This window comes from Salmo trutta, chromosome 15, assembly GCF_901001165.1.
Source record: "Salmo trutta chromosome 15, fSalTru1.1, whole genome shotgun sequence".
Lineage (NCBI taxonomy): Eukaryota > Metazoa > Chordata > Actinopteri > Salmoniformes > Salmonidae > Salmo > Salmo trutta.
Window position 1 is genome coordinate 35,769,562 of NC_042971.1, and position 21,143 is coordinate 35,790,704.

The following is a 21,143-nucleotide window of genomic DNA, read 5'->3' on the forward strand; positions in this document are numbered from 1 at the left end:
TCCAAACTTTTGACTGGTACTGTATGTGTTCTTAATATGTTTGTACAGCGCTGATGACGGCATAAGTATGCCCTGTTTCTTTTTATTAGCACCTTGCACTTCCACTTTTTGTATTATTTTGAGCATGGATTGAATTAATTATATTATTTTTGCATCTCAGCCTCCCTGGGTTATTCCTCTTCATGGTTTTGAGTGTGACTACTTTTTTAAATCTACAGATATAAGCTGAAACATCTTTCCTACCTACCAGCTATCGATGCCATTCTTCTGTGAGCTGCTCCATGAGACAACCAGTTGAGAGCTGGACGCTCTTGCTGCCTGCAGATGATATTCCACTGAAACTAGGCTATGTGTGCTGCGCGCATGTTTATATACACTATATACACAAAAATGTGTGGACACCCCTTCAAATTAATGTACTCTCTGACCTATGTGAGTGCGCTGATATTAGGGTTGCTGTCCTTTCAGTATCACAAGCCTGTCACATACTGAAGGCCCAATAGGCTCGACACTGCACAAACATGTCTATAATAAATAGAGACTGTTACAATTTCACCCGGTCTCCGCTTAGTAATAATGAGCGTGCAAATTTCCAACACATTTCCCCACTCTTTCCTACCAGTGAGTCAAGGAAATAATGACAAAGTTTGAGGATATTTTTCAAAGATAATAGTAATGTTACAAGTGAAATAGGAATCCCAGGTTTCAATAGGCGATAACATATGTTATTGATGTTTCAAGAAAGTGTATATATTTGGCCTGGTGAAGCTGTTTTATGTGCTGACTTAATGGAAGCGGATAATTATGATTTTTTTTACTCTGCTGGTCTCTGGAAGAAATTACACGAGTCCTCACTGTCCAAGACGTAGTCAAGACCAAGTAAAAATGTATCCGACACCGAGACAAGACCGAGACATATGTGGTGTGTCTGCCGAACCCCTTCGGTAGCACGGGAGAGGGCCAGAGATAATTATTATCTTCCTTGTGCTAGCGAGGGTCTTTAAAAAATGTTTGTAGTTCTCCCTCAGATCGCCTAAAATGAAGGTCGTTAAAACCTACGGTGAGTGACGATGGTGTCAATATTGAATTAGTTGGCGAGAACCGTGGGCAGGAGGGAGTTGATGTCATGGACACGGGCTCCTGGGTGACAGTGGACCTTGGTCGGTCAACAGATCGTAGGCAGGACAAAATCTCACCATCGAGCTGCCAACAATGATGGTGGTCGTGATGGAATCCGATGGGGAAGCGACCTGTTGCTGTGGGGGAGGGTGCCACTGGGCGGCCGCCTGCTGGGACAAAACTGCACATTTTAGAGTGGCCTTTTATTGTCCCCAGCACAAGGTGCACCTGTGTAATGATCATGCCGTTTAATCAGCTTTTTGATATGCCACACCTGTCAAGTGTAAGGATTATTTTAGCAAAAGAAAAATGCTCACAAACAGGGATGTAAATAATATTGTGCACAAAATTGGATAGAAATAAGCTTTTTGTATATATGCAACATTTCTGGGATCTTTTATTTCAACTCATGAAACCTACACTTTACATGTTGTGTTTATATATTTTTTTACATTTACATTTTAGTCATTTAGCAGACGCTCTTATCCAGAGCGACTTACAGTAGTTGTTCCTTGTATATTTGATGTATGGACACATAGGCCAAATATGTGTTGATTTGGCTTGATTGATGTGAAAATATTTACACGTTTGTTGTAAATATGTTTTGCCTTGACCCATGTAATATGATTGTGTTCTTAACTTCAGTTGACAAAATGTATAAAATAAATGTTCTATCACCATTCAGTTAATTAGTGAATTAGGCAACCAAATGCTTAGGACACACAAAAAAACAGTCCTCACCAATTACTCTCCACTACTGTAGTTGAGTGAATTGTCACAAGCAGGTCACGCGATAGATACATACATGCAGAAACATTCACTTCATCATATTTGGAGGAAGTATTTTTCCACAAGAAAGCACAGCCACAAAGTCAAAATAGCCTTTTGGTCCTAATTTAAGATTAGCCACACGGTTAGCAGTGTGGATAAGGTTAGAGTTAAGGTTCGGTTTTAAATCACATTTGAAGAATATACATACAGATTTGGTCAAATTAACGTAAAAATGTAATTTTGGGGGAAGTTTAGCTAACCCTAACCCTTTTCCTAACTTCAACCTAATTATCATAACCTGCTACATTAATACTCCTAACCTGCTGTGAAAGGTCAAATCTGGCGTTTGTCGTAAAAATGCATGAAAACAAAAGGATACTTTTTGGTGTTGATTTAAGGTTAGGCATATGATTGGCAGTGTGGTTAGGTTCAAAATAAGAAGATAAATCGGGCTCCCGCGTGGTGCAGCGACCTAAGACACTGCATCTCAGTGCAAGAGGCGTCACTACAGTCCCTGTTTCGAATCTAGGCTGTATCACATCCAGCCGTGATTGGGAGTCCCATAGGGCGGCGCACAATTGGCCCAGCGTCGTCAGGGTTTGGCCGGGGTAGGCCGTCATTGTAAATAAGAATTTGTTCTAAAGTGACTTGCACAGTTAAATAGAGGTTACATTTAAAAAATATATACATTGTAGGAATAGGCGGGGTTTATGACTTTGTGTTTGTGCTAACTAGTGACGACACCTGAGCGGAGTCCCCATATTAGTTTTTTCATTAGAAACGGAAGTTAGGTTGAAAACCGGAAACATCCGCTTTGTCTCGAACCCGCGTAGAGTGCCCTTTGACAGACGGATGATAGCTTCCTGAGCAAGTCCTACTTTGTTTATGTCACGTAGCTAGCTAGCTTGCTTGCTAACTGACGGCTAGAAAAGTGCTTTGTTTTCTTATTGAACGGATTAATGCACTGATACATACATTTCTGGCGTAGAAGGTTAATCTAGATTTACATGATCCGGGGTTGTTTGGTACGAACGCCTCTGGTGCCGTTAGGAGAATGAACTCCATCACCGGTCGGGATCACACTGTACCCGCCTCCTCTGTCAACTCTGGAGCCTCATCTTCTCGAGGCTTGCACGTTGAACTCACATCTCAGCAGGTAAGGACAAGGACCCTCAGCTCGGTGGAATGTTGACTATGATTGACTCATTCTGTAATTATGCTGTGTGTCACATGTCAAAACTGCAAGATGAATAGAGCAGGCCTGTTACAGCTCTCTTGGGTAGCGAGACAGTTATACATTGTCTATAATAGCTAGTTAGATACCTGTGCAAATGTTAGATATCATTGTTAGACATTTCGTTTGCAAGTAACAGACGAATATGCTAGCTAGCCAGCTTAGTTAGCCCTAGCCTTGTCGCAAACACTGCTGGAAGCCTGGGGAAGTTCCATGGCAGAAATCATCTAAAGAGGGGTTGGAAGTCGGTGCAAATCAGTGATGCCTCGCAACACGTCAAACCAATCAAATGCCTCGTTATGGCGGGGATTTTCTTTCAAAAGCAATTTCTAAGTGACCCCAAACTTTTGTGTGTGTGTGTGTGTGTGTGTAAGGGTTGAATGTGTGGGTAGTCAGTGCAAATCATTTCAAAATTGCATATAGTCTTTAAGGTTCTTGTTTTCAAATCTGGAATTATTGAAGTTGCCTTTACTGGCTGCTGAGATATACAGTACTTCCTGCTTATTGTCATATTTTTAAACAACATCCTACATTGCTACTTTGGGAAGAAACCGTCTTTATGAATGACTTGACAGGTGTCACAGCACAGGTCTGCCAGAACATTGAGCAGTATTGTTGGGAGGTAGCTAGCTGTGCTGGGAAACACCCAGTGTCAAGGACTCATTAACTCAGAATATGAGGAGAATATGGCTTGTGAATCTCTTCTCATTGCAGGCTTGTTAAAGTTTCACAAGATTCATAAGTGACTGCGGAAATAGGCCTTGTTAGAGAATTACTGTTAACCAGGCCTCTCACCTAATGAGCAGAGACTGACACCGGACAGCCATGGATGTTGAAAGTAGTTGAAATTTGACTACTGTTTCATAAGTTTGGACAGTACAGCACAGTATAGATCAGTAGGGTAGAGTACAGTATAATGTACTCTATTGTTCTGTACTGAACTATACTCTGTACTGTACTCTACTATATTGTACTCTGCTCTACTGTACTGTGCTGTACTGTGATTTGGTCTATGATTGGTACAGATGTGGTCCGGACCAACGACATTTGGTCTTGTTTGGGGGCAGAGCTCATTAGAATAATAGCCAGTATTATTTTAGTTATGACTTTTCAAGCATGTAAAGTAGGTTTTGGTGGAAAAGGACAAAGAAGCATATGATATACCTGGTTGTATTGATAGCATGCAATTTGGCGGAGGCCTATATGATCAACTACTCTCCTTTACTAGATAAGATTGAATCTGATGTTCAGAGATGGAAAACCTTCCTTATTTCTATGTTAGGAGGGTCAACATAATCAAAATGAATATATTACCATGGTTGATGTATTTATTCCAAGTTTTACCAGTTTCAATTCCATTCAACTTCTTTAAGAACAAATGACCTACTCTCCTTCTTTAAGAATAAATGACCTACTCTCCTTCTTTAAGAATAAATGACCTACTCTCCTTCTTTAAGAACAAATGACCTACTCTCCTTCTTTAAGAATAAATGACCTACTCTCCTTCTTTAAGAATAAATGACCTACTCTCCTTCTTTAAGAATAAATGACCTACTCTCCTTCTTTAAGAATAAATGACCTACTCTCCTTCTTTAAGAATAAATGACCTACTCTCCTTCTTTAAGAATAAATGACCTACTCTCCTTCTTTAAGAATAAATGACCTACTCTCCTTCTTTAAGAATAAATGACCTACTCTCCTTCTTTAAGAATAAATGACCTACTCTCCTTCTTTAAGAATAAATGACCTACTCTCCAACTTTATTTGGAATGGAAAGCCTTTAAGAGTCAAATTGAATGTTTTACACTTACCTTATGAAGCTGGACAATAACCACATCGTTAAGTCCTGGTTCCAAAGTGGCATCATTCATTTTTAGCATATGTATTATAATGGCTCTCTACTGTCATTAAATTAATTACAAGAAAAATGTGGGTTATCCAAAACCATTTTGTTTAAATTCTTACATCTCAGAAATCTTATTAAATCGCTTCAATAGAATCTGGATGAATCTAAAGCTTCTAGCTTTGATTGAATTTCTACCTAATAGCACAGAACTTTTATAAGGAAAGGAGACTAATATTCACAGATATGTAAAAATTAGAGGTCGACCAATTATGATTTTTCAACGCCGATACCGATTTTTGGAGGACCAAAAGAAGTCGATACCGATTAATCGGGCCGATTTAATAAAAAAAAAATATAATGTTTTGTAATAATGACAATTACAACAATACTGAATGAACACTTATTTTAACTTAATATAATACATCAATAAAATCAATTTAGCCTCGGTTTAAATAATGCAAAAACAAAGTGTTGGAGAAGAAAGTAAAAGTGCAATATGTGCCATGTAAAAAAAGCTAACGTTTAAGTTAGCTCAGTACATGAGAACATATGAAAGCTGGTGGTTCCTTTTAACATGAGTCTTCAATATTCCCAGGTAAGAAGTTTTAGGTTGTAGTTATTATAGGAATTATAGGACTATTTCTCTCTATACGATTTGTATTTCATATACCTTTGACTATTGGATGTTCTTATAGGCACTTTAGTATCGCCAGTATAGCTTCCGTCCCTCTCCTCGCTCGCTCGCTCGAACCAGGAACACATCGACAACAGCCACCCTCGAAGCAGCGTTACCCATGCAGAGCAAGGGGAACAACTACTCCAAGTCTCAGAGCGAGTGACATTTGAAATGCTATTAGCGTGCACCCGCTAACTAGCTAGCCATTTCACATCGGTTACACCAGCCTAATCTTGGGAGTTGACAGGCTTAAAGTCATAAACAGCGCAATGCATTGCGAAGGGCTGCTGGCAAACGCACGAAAGTGCTGTTTGAATGAACGCTTACGAGCCTGCTGCTGCCTACAACCGCTCAGTCAGACTGCTCTATCAAATATCAAATCATAGACTTAGTTATAACATAATAACACACAGAAATACGAGCCTTAGGTCATTAATATGGTCGAATCCGGAAACTATCATCTCGAAAACAAAACATTTTTCCTGTCAGTGAAATACGGAACCGTTCCGTATTTTATCTAACGGGTGGCATCCATAAGTCTTAATATTCCTGTTACGTTGCACAACCTTCAATGTTATGTCATAATTATGTAAAATTCTGACAAATTAGTTTGCAACGAGCCAGGCGGCCCAAACTGTGGCATATGCCCTGACTCTGCGTGCAATGAACGCAAAATGACACAATTTCACCTGGTTAATATTGCCTGCTAACCTGGATTTCTTTTAGCTAAATATGCAGGTTTAAAAATATATACTTCTGTGTATTGATTTTAAGAAAGGCATTGATGTTTATGGTTAGATACAGTCGTGCAATGATTGTGCTTTTTTTTTGCAAATGCGCTTTTGTTACATCATCCCCCGTTTGGCGAAGTCGGCTGTCTTTGTTAGGAAGAAATAGTCTTCACAGTTCCCAACGAGCCAGGTGGCCCAAACTGCTGCATATACCCTGACTCTGTTTGCAAGAGAAGTGACACATTTTCCCTAGTTAAAAGAAATTCATGTTAGCAGGCAATATTAACTAAATATGCAGGTTTAAAAATATATACTTGTGTATTGATTTTAAGAAAGGCATTGATGTTTATGATTGGAGCAATGTATAAAGTGCCTAAGCGATTATATGCAACGCAGGACAGGCTAGATAAACTAGTAATATCATCAACCATGTGTAGTTAACTAGTGAATATGATTGATTGTTTTTTATAAGATAAGTTTAATGCTAGCTAGCAACTTACCTTGGCTTCTTACTGCATTCGTGTAACAGGCAGGCTCCTCGTGGAGTGCAATGTAAAGCAGGTGGTTAGAACGTTGGACTTGTTCACCGTAAGGTTGCAAGATTGAATCCCCGAGCTGACAAGGTAAAAATCCGTTGTTCTGCCCCTGAACAAGGCAGTTAATCCACCGTTCCTAGGCCGTCATTGAAAATAAGAATGTGTTCTTAATCTGACTTGCCTAGCTAAATAAAGGTCTAAAAAAAAAAAAAAATCTTACAAATCGGTGTCCAAAAATACCAATTTCCGATTGTTACGAAAACTTGAAATCGGCCCTAATTAATCAGCCATTCCGATTAATCGGTCGACCTCTAGTAAAAATGTTCATATTTTCTCCTACAAACTTAAACGTAAATTATTGCAATTCAAGATAATGCGTTGGATTTACTACACTCCTGCCAGAATGCATGTAATGCACCCAGAAATGTTGGAGAAAAGGAAACCTATTACATATGCTGTGGTCCTGTGACAAACTGACACCATTTTGGGATCATGTCTGTGATATCATATTATTGTGTTTAGGAATTTCTATCTATCGCCACAATTTATGTGTTTTGGGAAATGTAAATATTGATGACCAATATCAGTTTTTTTTTTATTTAACCTAGGTATAATTGCTGCAATTTTTTGTATAGCTATCAATTGGAAAGCATCATAATCACCATCAATAACGAACTGGAGGACTGAACTATGTACTTACATTTCTTTAGATTGTGTTTTATGAAATTTAAGCAACAAAAAAAAAGACATGTTTGATCAAATCTGGAAACCTTACATTGACCATCTTGAGGAGTGTGACTTTTCCCAACAGACACAATCGTGTTTGAATTTTACATGTACATTATATGTGTATTGAAAGGGGAGGCTGCTGTGTGTTCATGTACAGGTGTGGGCATGTTGTAGTGTGTATTGGGTGTGGTGCTTATATTTTTCTATAAACACACAATACCAGTCAAAAGTTTGGACACACATACTCATTCAAGGGTTTTTCTTTATTTGTTTTACTATTATTATTTTTTTTTACTTTGTAGAATAATATTGAAGACATCAAAACTATGAAATAACACATGGAATCATATTGTAACCAAAAAAGTGTTAAACAAATCAAAATATATTTTATATTTGAGATTCTTCAGCTTGACAGCTTGCACACTCTTGGTATTCTGTCAACCAGCTTCATGAAGTCGTCACCTGGAATGCATTTCAATTAATAGGTGTGCTTTGTTAATGTGTGGAATTTCTTTCCTTAATGTGTTTGAGCAATCAGTTGTGTTGTGACAAGGTATGTATGGGTGGTATACAGAAGATAGCCCTATTTGGTAAAAGACCATGTCCATATTATGGCAAGAACAGCTCAAATAAGCAAAGAGAAACGACAGTCCATCATTACTTTAAGACATGAAGGCCAGTCAAAGCAGAACATTTCAAGAACTTTGTAGGTTTCTTCAAGTGCAGTCGCAAAAACCAAGCGCTATGATGAAACAGGCTCTCATGAGGACCGCCACAGGAAAGGAAGACCCAGAGTTACCTCTGCTGCAGAGGATAAGTTCATTAGAGTTACCAGCCTCAGAAATTGCAGACCAAATAAATGCTTCACAGAGTTCAAGTAACAGACACATCTCAACATCAACTGTTCAGAGGAGACCGCGTGAATCAGGCCTTCATGGTCGAATTTCTGCAACAAAACTACTACTAAAGGTCACCAATAAAAGGAAGAGACTTGCTTGAGCCAAGAAACATGAACAATGAACATTAGACCGGTGGAAATCTGTCCTTTGGTCTGATGAGTCTAAATTTGAAATATTTGGTTCCAACCGCCATGTCTTTGTGAGATGCAGAGTAGGTGAACGGATGATCTCCGCATGTGTGGTTTCCACCGTGAAGCATAGAGGGGGAGGTGTGGTGATGCTTTCCTGGTGACACTGTCTGTGATTTTATTTAGAATATTTAGAAATATGAACATTTTAAGGCACACTTAACCAGCATGGCTACCACCACATTCTGCAGCGATACGCCATCCCATCTGGTTGGCTCTTAGTCAAATCAAATTTGATTCATCACATGCGCCGAATACAACAGGTGTACAGTAGACCTTACAGTGAAATGCTTACTTACAAGCCCTTAACCAACAATGCGTGATAAGTAAAAATGGATAAGTAACAAAATCAAATAAAAATAACAAATAATGAAAAAGCAGCAATGGTGAGGCTATATACAAGGGGTACTGGTGGGACTATCATTTGTTTTTTAACAGGACACTTTTTAAAAATGTTATTTTACCTTTATTTAACTAGGCAAGTCAGTTAAGAACAAATTCTTATTTACAATGACGGCCTAGGAACAGTGGGCTAACTGCCTTGTTCAGGGGCAGAACGACTGATTTTTTTTACCTTGTCAGCTCGGGGATTCGATCTTGCAACCTTTCGGTTACTAGTCCAACGCTCTAACCACTAGGCTACCTGCCACCCCCATTGACCCAAAACACACCTCCAGGCTGTGTAAGGGCTATTTGACCAAGAAGGAGAGTGATAGTGTGCTGCATCAGATGACCTGGCCTCCACAATCACCTGACCTCAACCCAATTGAGATGGTTTGGGATGAGTTGGACCGGAGAAAAGTCAGCTGACCTTTTCTGTGGGGGGAGGGGGGGTTTTCTGAACAAGCTGGGTTTTTGTTTCTGAGCAAACTTAATCTTGTTTAGGGAATCCCATGACTTAGATTTATCCCTAATGCCTGTGGTGGTGGAAGCTCAGTGTGGGCTGCTGGAGTTTGAAGAATGCAGATCAGGTGAGGGCCTTGCCCTGCCGTTAACATAGATAGTCCTACTGCTGCTCTGACACTGCTACCCCTGAGGGGCGACTTCATTCAATGGCCCCTCTTTTCACAGGTCTCATGTCATGTCCCATTGTCTTTCTCTTGACTTACCCCCCCACCCCCCCTCAATTATGAGGCATTTTCTTTTGGACCCATTATTTTTTATAAACACAGTCCTCTGTAAAATAGTCTTATTCAGTTAGTCTACTTTTTTTTTGATTGGCTGTAACTGAGCATTTCTTTTCAAGCAGGTTCCTTTTATTTTATGCTACTTCTCCATTTTTTTGAAAGGTAGACTTCTAACTGATGTCCAACCATGGTTATGTTCTGTCGGTGGTGTGGAACACATTTTATAGAGCTGAGGCATCATGGATTTTCTACTCTGAGACGTACTGTACAAATGCTTTTTGTGTGTCATTGGCATGCTGGCTTGGACTTTAGTTGATGAAACTGTGGTGCTCTTTTGTAGGCAGAGCTTTTGTGAGGGAAACACAGTGAAGTCAACACATGAATGAACTCTGCTTTCAAATGAAACGCTTGTCTGCAAATTGTATTCTTTTTGGACAAATGTTGATAGTAGATGACGTGTGACTAACCACATACTAGGGTCTGGACGATAACAGTATCGCAATACTCAGTGTCGTGGCAAGGAAACAAAACATGAAGCGGTTTTAACTTCTTTAGGAAAACTACCCAAATGTAAATTGTTGTCATCCAGTCACTTGTTTTCTTTCTCAAGCTATAGCACACAATATGTTACACATACAGCATGTTTTTAAAGGACCAAATCATTTTGTCTGCTTCGTGTTTTTATTTTTGCCATGAAAAAAATATTGCGATACTGGTATCATCCCGGCCCTACCAAATACGCTAAGTTCTCTCCAACCGAGCTACTATATTCTAAAAGGACAGTTTATTTTTAACATGAGGTTGTACTTGAGCCTAATGACTTTGCCATCTGAAATTGTGACTTCTGGTTGACTGCATTGTTTACTCCTGTGTGAATTAGACTAGCTCATTGGGTAACAGTCTTGTAAGTCGATCTGCATCGATTTGGATTGTGTAACAGGAGGAAACTCTTGAAATCGATAATAAAATTGTAAAAGGCATTGAAGCTGACCCAGACAAGTACAAGCTGCATCGTACGTAATTTAGACTTAGGCTACCTCTGGTTGTGGGCAGTTCATTAGGCTAAATGCTGTCTCCTGCTCCATGTCTCTGCTCCTGCTTCTATTTCTCGTCTCTTTTTCCTGACTATCTCACCATCTGTCTCTCTCTCCCTAACAGAGGCGGTTACGTCATCTCAGAAGCATCGCAGCCCGCAACATCGTCAACAAGAATGGCTCTCCACTGTTGGACACATATTTTACCCTTCATCTCTGCTTAGAGGAATGGATATCGAGAGGTCAGTACAGTACACCCTCTTCCAGCTGTCTCTGTATCACAGTGTTCCCGGGCCACTGCACTAATAGCCCTTTCACACTACTGAGCCCAGTCAGTCCACACTACAAGCATGTCTTTAGGCCTGAATCCTCTCTTGAGATCTGTGCCCATAACTTGACAACAATGCAGGATTTACACAAAAGTAATGGAAAGATGCAGATATCTTAATTACGATTCAGCCCTTAGTGCTAGAGCCCACTTAGGACTAAATGCTTAGCACTAATGTGCACTGCATTAGGCTACTCTCACAAGTGGAAGAAATATCAGAGTCCCATTACGCTGTGTAGTTAAATGCACAAGGGCTTGGTTTGTTAGGGGACGCTGATGCTCCAGTAAATGAGGTCTTTCACTTTTGGTTTCAGGACAAATCATTTCATTTTAAGTTATACAAAAATGGCCCAGATCGAGCCAAAACCTCAGGGCCTTGGCTTGCTGTTGTCACGTAATCCTGACAGGTGCTGAATCTTCACAAGTGTTGTTTAAGCTTTTGTGTGTGTGTGTTTATTCAATGTCTGTTTGAGAAAGCTTTAAAAAAAAATGTGTCTTCTCTTGCAGACTTTTACAAGAGTGAAGTCATCCGAGATTCATTGGTGAGTGTCATTTTTTTCAAAAGAACAAACATGTGTTGGACAGATTCTACACTAATTTGCCAAAGAAGGCTGCCTGGCCTCACACAAAATGACTATAGCACCAGCTATGGAATGTCATAGCAATCCATTTTGTGTGGATTTTGCAGTGTGATTTGTCTGCTCACATCTGTGGAAGCACACTACTGGTTATATGCTTAGTTCCATTCAGAGGGCATAAGAATAGAAACAAGTGACAGCACGGCCAGTCTATAGGCTTATCACTACCCCTGTCAAGGTTTACACACTCCCCCACGCCCACGTGTTTGTGTGTACGTGTGAGAGAGTGAACAGTGGGCACTTTCTCCAGTGCTGCTGTGTGGAAAGAGGGCATGCTTCCTCCATTTCACCATTGCAGAGGAGTAGTGTCTGCCAGCCAATACATGGACTCAGGTCAGCTGCCTTGGTGTTTGTTTCTAACACAATCAAGTCAAGTGGCCTACGTTTCACTTCCTCTGTTCTATCAAAACAGTTGCTGAAAGAACACCTAATATTACCTAAAGTAACTCAACCAAAAAAAGCACTTGTTTGGTTCGGTTGAATTCAGACTTGGATGTATCGACGTTGCACGGGTTGGCCACACCAGGATGGTGTTGTGACCCTGACTATGACTGCTTGAAATGGGAGTCATCACTGATACACACAGTGTCAGCAAGCTCCCGTCTCCATAGCTTCACAGAGGGCAAAGCACAGGGGTTTACTGTACTGTATGGTCTCTTATTGACAGTTGCGTATGTGCAATAAGGCCAAGAACAACAGTCCACGTCTCTGTTCTTGGCATGCACTAATCTCTTTCTTCATGTTGTACCCCAGTCATATAAACAACAGACAGGAAGGTGGAAAGCAGCCTTGTAGCAAAACACTGTATGAGACAAGGGGAAACTAACAGGCTTACATCATCAACATACTGTATGGATAAAATATGCACAAGCTTCCATTGTACTATTTCTCTCTCTCTCTCTTTCTCTCTCTCTCCTCACTGACAGTTGTTAGATTTGGTCCTACACCCTACGTGGAATAGCAGATGCTACTTGCTCCCTTCTCTGCATGGAGTCTGATGAATGCAGCCAAGTAGAGCAGCAGACCATTACTAACATGCCAAATGTAGAATCATGAGCTGGCCTAAGCTCTTTTCCAAGCCTAGCTTTCCTTTACTTTCCAGGGCCCTAGTCTGTAATGTACTGCAGATTAAGCTCAGGATTGTGTCTGGCAGAGATCTGAAATCTGCCTTTGTATTGAAAACGTCAGCATTCCTCCATGACCCTTGTTCTCTAGTGTTTTTGTCTGTTTCCGTTGTCTTCTCTAGTCTGTCAAAGGAGCCTGCTCCTTTCTGCCCCCCCTCCCACTGCATTGTAGGTTGGCAGTTTGCGCAACTGCTTACTCTGTTTGCTACAAATATATATGATGTAACTTGTCACTCGTCACTGAGATCTTATAGGGATTGTGCAAGATTTTGGCAATCAAGCCTTGTTTCTACTTTCCCAGAGTCAGATTAACTAATGGATACCATTTTTATGTCTGTTTGAAGGAAGTTGAAGGTAATTTTGCAAGTCATTGCTAACTAGTGTTATTTTGGCTGCTGCGTTGGAGTAGGGCTGGGGGATATGGCCCAAAAAAATGATATATATATTAATACTTATGGGTGATTCATTATATATATCAATGTCATAACCTATCATAATATGGTCATAACACTGTCATGCTGAATATTTAGACCTATTGTGACATACTCTATATTGTGTTTTTTTTATGGCTGGTTATGACATCTACATAAAACGGGTCAAAATCCACAAAACCTACCACGATAGTTATTTATGGGTGGTTAGGACATCTATATAAGAGTGCCAAAGCCCACAAATCCTACCACACAAGGCAAACCATTCCATTCTACTTGTAAATAATGTAACATTTCCTAAATTAGCAAGTTTTTATTACCATTGCAATTGTACACACATTGATGTCAAACATGCATAGCCCAGTGTTCTGTCTCTGATGACTTGGATGAATGCAGGAGCAGGACAAAACACCCTTATTAGCCTTACAACAACAAAACATTTCCTGTGATGGTCTATAAATGTCCATATTTTGGAATCAAAGTTTGTTCACAACATTATTATTGTCCTCAATTGTTTTGCTTTAATATACATGTATACTTAGTGCTACCACTAGGGGGAGACATTTGAACAGTTAGCTGCAGGCGCTCACCTCATACGTTGGAAGAAAAGAAACAGGAAAAGAAGCTCAGTGAAAAAATGTAAATTGTCCATGGCTCCTTATTCATTCTGTTTTCAGGTTTGTAACATTTATAAGTATGGTTTCGTTTCAGAAATCTAAAGAGAACATGTTTATCTACATTTTGATGTATAGCCAAGTCAATGAGACGTCTCAGATTAAATACATTTTCAGTATAATCGTTTTGGTTCATATTTATATATATATATATTTTTTTACAAACTTTTTTTTACATGCTAATAATATGTATTTTAGGTTACTTTTTATGAAATGTGAATCTAACTATTGCATGCTAAACGTTAGCTATCTCAGCGTTAGCTGTCCATGGTTTTTTGTTACAGTTAATAAACAGGCCTCTTCTATAATTCGTTAGTACAATTAGCATTGTATATAGATTGAATCATATGAACTGTTACCTCAACAATGCATGGGTTTATTTACTGTAGTTTTGTACACCACCACCATATTCAGTGATAGGGCAGCTAACGTTAGCTAAACAAACAGTAACTAGATGGTAGCTAATAGAGGTCGACCAATTATGATTTTTCAACGCCGATGCCGATTATTGGAGGACCAAAAAAAGTTGATACCGATTAACCGGACGATTTTTATTTTAATTTTTTTTAATATTTTAATTTCTTTATTTTTAATTTGTATTTTTTTTTTTTTTTTAATATATAAATAATAATGAAAACATTTTATAATAATAATAAATAAAAATTGAAAATAAAAATAATAAAAACAAAAAAATTAATTAAAAAAACAATATACACTGCTCAAAAAAATAAAGGGAACACTTAAACAACACATCCTAGATCTGAATGAAAGAAATAATCTTACTAAATACTTTTTTCTTTACATACTTTTTCTGACAACAAAATCACACAAAAAGAATCAATGGAAATCCAATTTATCAACCCAAGGAGGTCTGGATTTGGAGTCACACTCAAAATTTAAAGTGGAAAACCACACTACAGGCTGATCCAACTTTGATGTAATGTCCTTAAAACAAGTCAAAATGAGGCTCAGTAGTGTGTGTGGCCTCCACGTGCCTGTATGACCTCTACAATGCCCGGGCATGCTCCTGATGAGGTGGCGGATGGTCTCCTGAGGGATCTCCTCCCAGACCTGGACTAAAGTATCCGCCAACTCCTGGACAGTCTGTGGTGCAACGTGGCGTTGGTGGATGGAGCGAGACATGATGTCCCAGATGTGCTCAATTGGATGCAGGTCTGGGGAACGAGTGGGCCAGTCCATAGCATCAATGTCTTCCTCTTGCAGGAACTGCTGACACACTCCAGCCACATGAGATCTAGCATTGTCTTGCATTAGGAGGAACCCAGGGCCAACCGCACCAGCATATGGTCTCACAAGGGGTCTGAGGATCTCATCTCGGTACCTAATGGCAGTCAGGCTACCTCTGGCGAGCACATGGAGGGCAATGCGGCCCCCCAAAGAAATGCCACCCCACACCATGACTGACCCACCGCCAAACCGGTCATGCTGGAGGATGTTGCAGGCAGCAGAACATTCTCCACGGCGTCTCCAGACTCTGTCACGTCTGTCACGTGCTCAGTGTGAACCTGCTTTCATCTGTGAAGAGCACAGGGCGCCAGTGGCGAATTTGCCAATCTTGGTGTTCTCTGGCAAATGCCAAACGTCCTACACGGTGTTGGGCTGTAAGCACAACCCCCACCTGTGGACGTCGGGCCCTCATACCACCCTCATGGAGTCTGTTTCTGACCTTTTGAGCAGACACATGCACATTTGTGGCCTGCTGGAGGTCATTTTGCAGGGCTCTGGCAGTGCTCCTCCTTGCACAAAGGCGGAGGTAGCGGTCCTGCTGCTGGGTTGTTGCCCTCCTACGGCCTCCTCCACGTCTCCTGATGTACTGGCCTGTCTCCTGGTAGCGCCTCCATGCTCTGGACACTACGCTGACAGACACAGTAAACCTTCTTGCCACAGCTCGCATTGATGTGCCATCCTGGATGAGCTGCACTACCTGAGCCACTTGTGTGGGTTGTAGACTCCGTCTCATGCTACCACTAGAGTGAAAGCACCTCCAGCATTCAAAAGTGACCAAAACATCAGCCAGGAAGCATAGGAATTGAGAAGTGGTCTGTGGTCATCTGCTGAACCACTCCTTTATTGGGGGTGTCTTGCTTATTGCCTATAATTTCCACCTGTTGTCTATTCCATTTGCACAACAGCATGTGAAATGTATTGTCAATCAGTGTTGCTTCCTAAGTGGACAGTTTGATTTCACAGAAGTGTGATTGACTTGGAGTTACATTGTGTTGTTTGTGTTCCCTTTATTTTTTTGAGAAGTGTGTGTGTGTATATATATATTTGTAATAATGACAATTACAACAATACTGAATGAACACTTTATTTTAACTTAATATATCAATAAAATCTATTTAGTCTGAAATAAATAATGAAACATGTTCAATTTGGTTTAAATAATTCAAAAACAAAGTGTTGGAGAATAAAGTAAAATTGCAATATTTGCCATGTAAAAAAGCTAACATTTAAGTTCCTTGCTCAGAGCATGAGAACATATGAAAGCTGGTGATTCCTTTTAACATGAGTCTTCAATATTCCCAGGTAAGAAGTTTTAGGTTGTAGTTATTATAGGACTATTTCTCTCCACACCATTTGTATTTCATATACCTTTGACTATTGGATGTTCTAATAGGTACTTTAGTATTGCCAGCCTAATCTCGGGAGTTGATAGGCTTGAAGTCATAAACAGCCCAATGCTTGAAGCACAGCGAAGAGCTGCTGGCAAATGCAGGAAAGTGCTGTTTGAATGAATGCTTACGAGCGTGCTGGTGCCTACCACCGCTCAGTCAGACTGCTCTATCAAATCATAGACTTAATTATAATATAATAACACACAGAAATACGAGCCTTGGGTCATTTAATATGGTCAAATCCGAAAACAAAACGTTAATTCTTTATGTGAAATACGGAACCGTTCCGTATTTTATCTAACGGGTGTCATCCCTAAGTCTAAATATTGCTGTTACATTGCACAACCTTCAATGTTATGTCAATGTACAATTATGTACATAAATTCATGTTAGCAGGCAATATTAACTAAATATGCAGGTTTAAAATATATACTTGTGTATTGATTTTAAGAAAGGCATTGATGTTTATGGTTAGGTACACATTAGTGCAACGACAGTGCTTTTTTCACGAATGCGCTTGTTAAATCATCACCCGTTTGGTGAAGTAGGCTGTGATTCGATGGTAAATTAACAGGCACCGCATCGATTATATGCAACGCAGGACAAGCTAGATAAACTAGTAATATCATCAACCATGTGTAGTTAACTAGTGATTATGTTAAGATTGATTGTTTTTTACAAGATAAGTTTAATGCTAGCTAGCAACTTACCTTGGCTCCTTGCTGCACTCAGTAACAGGTAGTCAGCCTGCCACGCAGTCTCCTTGTGGAGTGCAATGTAATCGGCGTCCAAAAATGCAGATTACCGAATGTTATGAAAACTTGAAATCGGCCGCTCCGATTTAATCGGTCGACCTCTAGTAGCTAATTAGCTAGCTACATGAATAGTTGAGAAATGTTATGGAAACATTGAGAACGTGATTGTAATGTATTTGAGTGTGTGAAAGTGTTCTATTGCTATAATTCATTTTCAGCTTTCTTTAGCGGTGTCACTGCATTGTAGCATATTCTATTCTGATTTATTTTCTTTATTTTTCAGAGAAAGTAATGCATCTGCTGCGTCCAGGGGTGGAGGTAAAGACCTTGCTGCAGAAACAAACTTTCAAACGAAAGGAAACTTCTTGGCAGGGGAAAAAACACATTTGAATAAATAATACGATTGAGAGATCCTTTGTAGTGACGAATTCTTTACAGTCATGTTTTTTTTTTAAATAACTTGTATAAAATACACTTTATGACACTGTCATGAAGCATTATGACCATCCTGTGTCACTTTACTTGGACAAAGAAAATGCACTTTGACACTGTCAAGAAGCATTATGACCATCATAATTATATAAGCCAGATAGGCCGATCACATACATGCCCTTTATGTCAATCATCAGTCAAAAAGAGGGTGTCTTGTCCTGCTCCTGAAATCTGCTCCTGCATTCATCCCAGTCATCAGCAACAGAGCACTGGAGTAGGTGCATGTCTGACATCAATGTGTGCACAATTACAATTAAAATTTAATATGTTCAATTTCAGAAAATGTTATATGACAAACATACTGTTGACAAGTAGGCCATGGTCTAATGGAATGATTTGCTTTGTGTGGTAGGTTTTGTGGGTTTTGACACTTTTATTTAGGTGTCATAATAATCAGCCATAGAATAACGCAGTATATGTCACAACAGGTCTAAATGTATGTCATGACCGTGTTATGACCATATTATACAACGGGTGGGTTTAATCCTGAATACTGATTGGTTTCAACGAGTGGCGCGGCGGACTAAGTCACTGCATCTCAGTGCAAGAGGCGTCACTACACTCTTGTTAGATTCCAGGCTGTATCACAACCGGCCGTGATTGGGAGTCCCATCGGGCAGCGCACAATTGGCCCAGCGTCGTCTGGATTTGGCCGGTGTAGGCCGTCATTGCTAATAAGAATTTGTTCTTAACTGACTTGCCTTGTTAAAAATAAAAAAGCGCATTCCAGCGGTTGTCTATTCCACAAGTTACCACCGGCTAAATCTATTGACGTTAAATTCCACTGTCTCATCATCCCAGGCAGGGAAGTTAGAAACTTGAGCTCTACTATAAAAAACATCTACACATTATCTCACATTTTTATTTTAGACTAACATTTAGTTTTCAACAGTGGAGATTTGTATAAATCTTAATGTCTGTATCTTCGACATTTGCAACATTGTTTCAACATTCAAATTCGATCTCCAACTGTCCCATAGTAAGGAACGTATAGGAGTCGGGACGGGAGAGCGAGGCAGGCAGCGTTAATCAATCTGTCGAATACATGAATCAGCTGGCATTTTAATGGATATTACACTGAAAAAAGGTGAAATGAAACGAAGTGCAGCTCGTTTGCAGTGATTGTGTTAGCTGTGTTCTTGGCTAGCTCCTGTGAACAAAAGTGTCCTGACGAGAGAGCATATTTTCTATGCCAGGCGAAATCGTGCCTCATTAACGATAGCTCATTGTTATGGATGTATCCAAATAAATGGCACTAGAAACCAGCTTAAACAAATGCAGCTACTGTTGTTATTCTTTCTGCACTGTTTCACGTGACTAAGTTATTCGTAGTTGGCTAACTTGCAAGCAAAGGGATAAGAATGTTGCCAGCCAGTATGGCAATGGAACATCTAGAACGAACGACTGGGTCGCGTCCATAGATGCAGAACAAAAAGACTGAATGAATGGGTCGCGTCTCTCGCAACCGAAACGACCAGCCGGCTTGGGTAGCAACCCTAGATTTGTTTTGTGACTATATTGTGGAAGGATGAAATGGTTAGAATAAATTCATCAAACTAATTTTGATTTTTCATTAGTTGAATATGTTGGTAACCGGTTGTATGAAAGTGATAAAGCCGGCCGTCGACTTGGTCTCCGGCCTAACAACACCCATGCCAATATATCCTCCAAACACCAGCTTCTCGGGCATTAAAACTATTATGACAAGTTGTCAGCTGTTATGACATGGTTATGGTGTCAAGTAAAGTGTTACCTATGTTTACTTTAAATAACCTTTGTTGTACAGTTTTAAAAGTCAAATATACTGCATTTCTAACAGTCAACAATAGTCTAATGAATTCAGGCCTTGTGAAATTATACATAGGCTAAATGTAAGCCTTCCGCAATCATAAGACCCCCAAATAATGTAATTGTTTTATCAAAATAGTTTAACCTGCATTTTTGCAATAATCACTGATCTGGATTTCAAGTCTGTCTATGAAAATGCCCTTTTGTTACACATTTAACGAGAACCATTAATAATGTCTACCATGTAAGCAGGCATTATTTACGAGACTTGCTAACAGCGGTCTCCTAATCAATCTCTGAAGCACAAGCCCATGTGCTAGTGCGTAGCCAGCTAATCTTTTTATATTTCAAGTTTAGCCAACTTGGATTTATTTGCTAGCTAACAAGGTTGGTAGAAATGTTGAATTGTTATGATCACACCCTTCTGTCCGTCTCCAACTGTTTGAACAGCATGCTAACCTGTCTACTTTGTTAAGATGTTGAAATCAAGTGGCCTACCTTGTTTCTCAGAATGGGAACGAGTTGCAAATTCCTTGTATAATTGTGTTTTATGCTTATTGCACATTTATAAAACAGACTAGACGGCTAGTGTCACAGTATTTGGCTAAAATGCTGCTAGCGGTACATGGTCCCGCAATAACACGTGCAACAAACTGAGCATTCATTTTCCAGAACCAATGTTCATTGATACTACCATTGTAGTAGTGTCTGTTCTGCGCGCAATTTGAGTAGTTAACCTTTAACTTCTCCTCTATTACAGTAAAATAATGTCTTGGTGTCCAAATGGCCGATTTCTGTTGTACCAAACCTGAAATGAAAATAGTGAGTTGAAATCGCTTGTCAGAGGAAGAAGTGATCTAATCTTTGTGAGTGGCAGGGGGAGGGGCTTGGGGGGAGTCTGTGAGAGACAAATGGAAAGGTGCGCAGAAGGAGCGAAGGAGACGAGACCAAAAAGACAACTCATAAAAATAAAAAAATAGATTTTTGCCATACAGGCATTTGGAATGTCGCGCTAAAACATGCATTTTGAATTAATTCGATATATCGCCGGCTCTAGGTTAGAGAAACATAGAGCTCCGTCTGAAACCCTGGGAGATAGATATGGTGTTTTGTTGGAGAAGCTAAGCCTTTATGATGACAAATTGCCTCGGGATATTGATGTTGGGTTTGTAAATATTTTTCCAGACTTTTGTCAGTGGGACAACAGTTACATGACAGTTAAATGAACATCCTGGTTCAGCACCATTTTGTGTGACCTCGAGTCAAATTCACACACACTACTGACACACATTATGATTTGTCATTTGAACAAATTAAACACTTGGAACAAATTAACACTTGGTTGTTTTCAGATGCAATATTACTTGAACTAATCAAAATGTTC

At 39.7% G+C, this 21,143-nt stretch overlaps 1 protein-coding gene across 2 annotated transcripts in view; it reads left to right on the forward strand.

Annotated features, from left to right (window-relative positions):
• Window positions 1-2,677: 2,677 nt before the first annotated feature.
• LOC115148894 (UV radiation resistance-associated gene protein) overlaps window positions 2,678-21,143 on the forward strand; it is a 161,027-nt gene continuing 142,561 nt past the window's right edge. The window contains exons 1-3 of one of the 2 annotated variants that reach the window (XM_029691190.1): window positions 2,678-3,046; window positions 11,015-11,132; window positions 11,726-11,760. In XM_029691190.1, the coding sequence (XP_029547050.1) occupies window positions 2,945-3,046; window positions 11,015-11,132; window positions 11,726-11,760 (255 nt within the window). In that variant the 5' untranslated portion in view covers window positions 2,678-2,944. Of the gene's footprint in view, window positions 3,047-11,014; window positions 11,133-11,725; window positions 11,761-17,762; window positions 17,798-21,143 lie in introns of those variants that run through there. The other variant, XM_029691191.1, reaches the window with a different exon arrangement.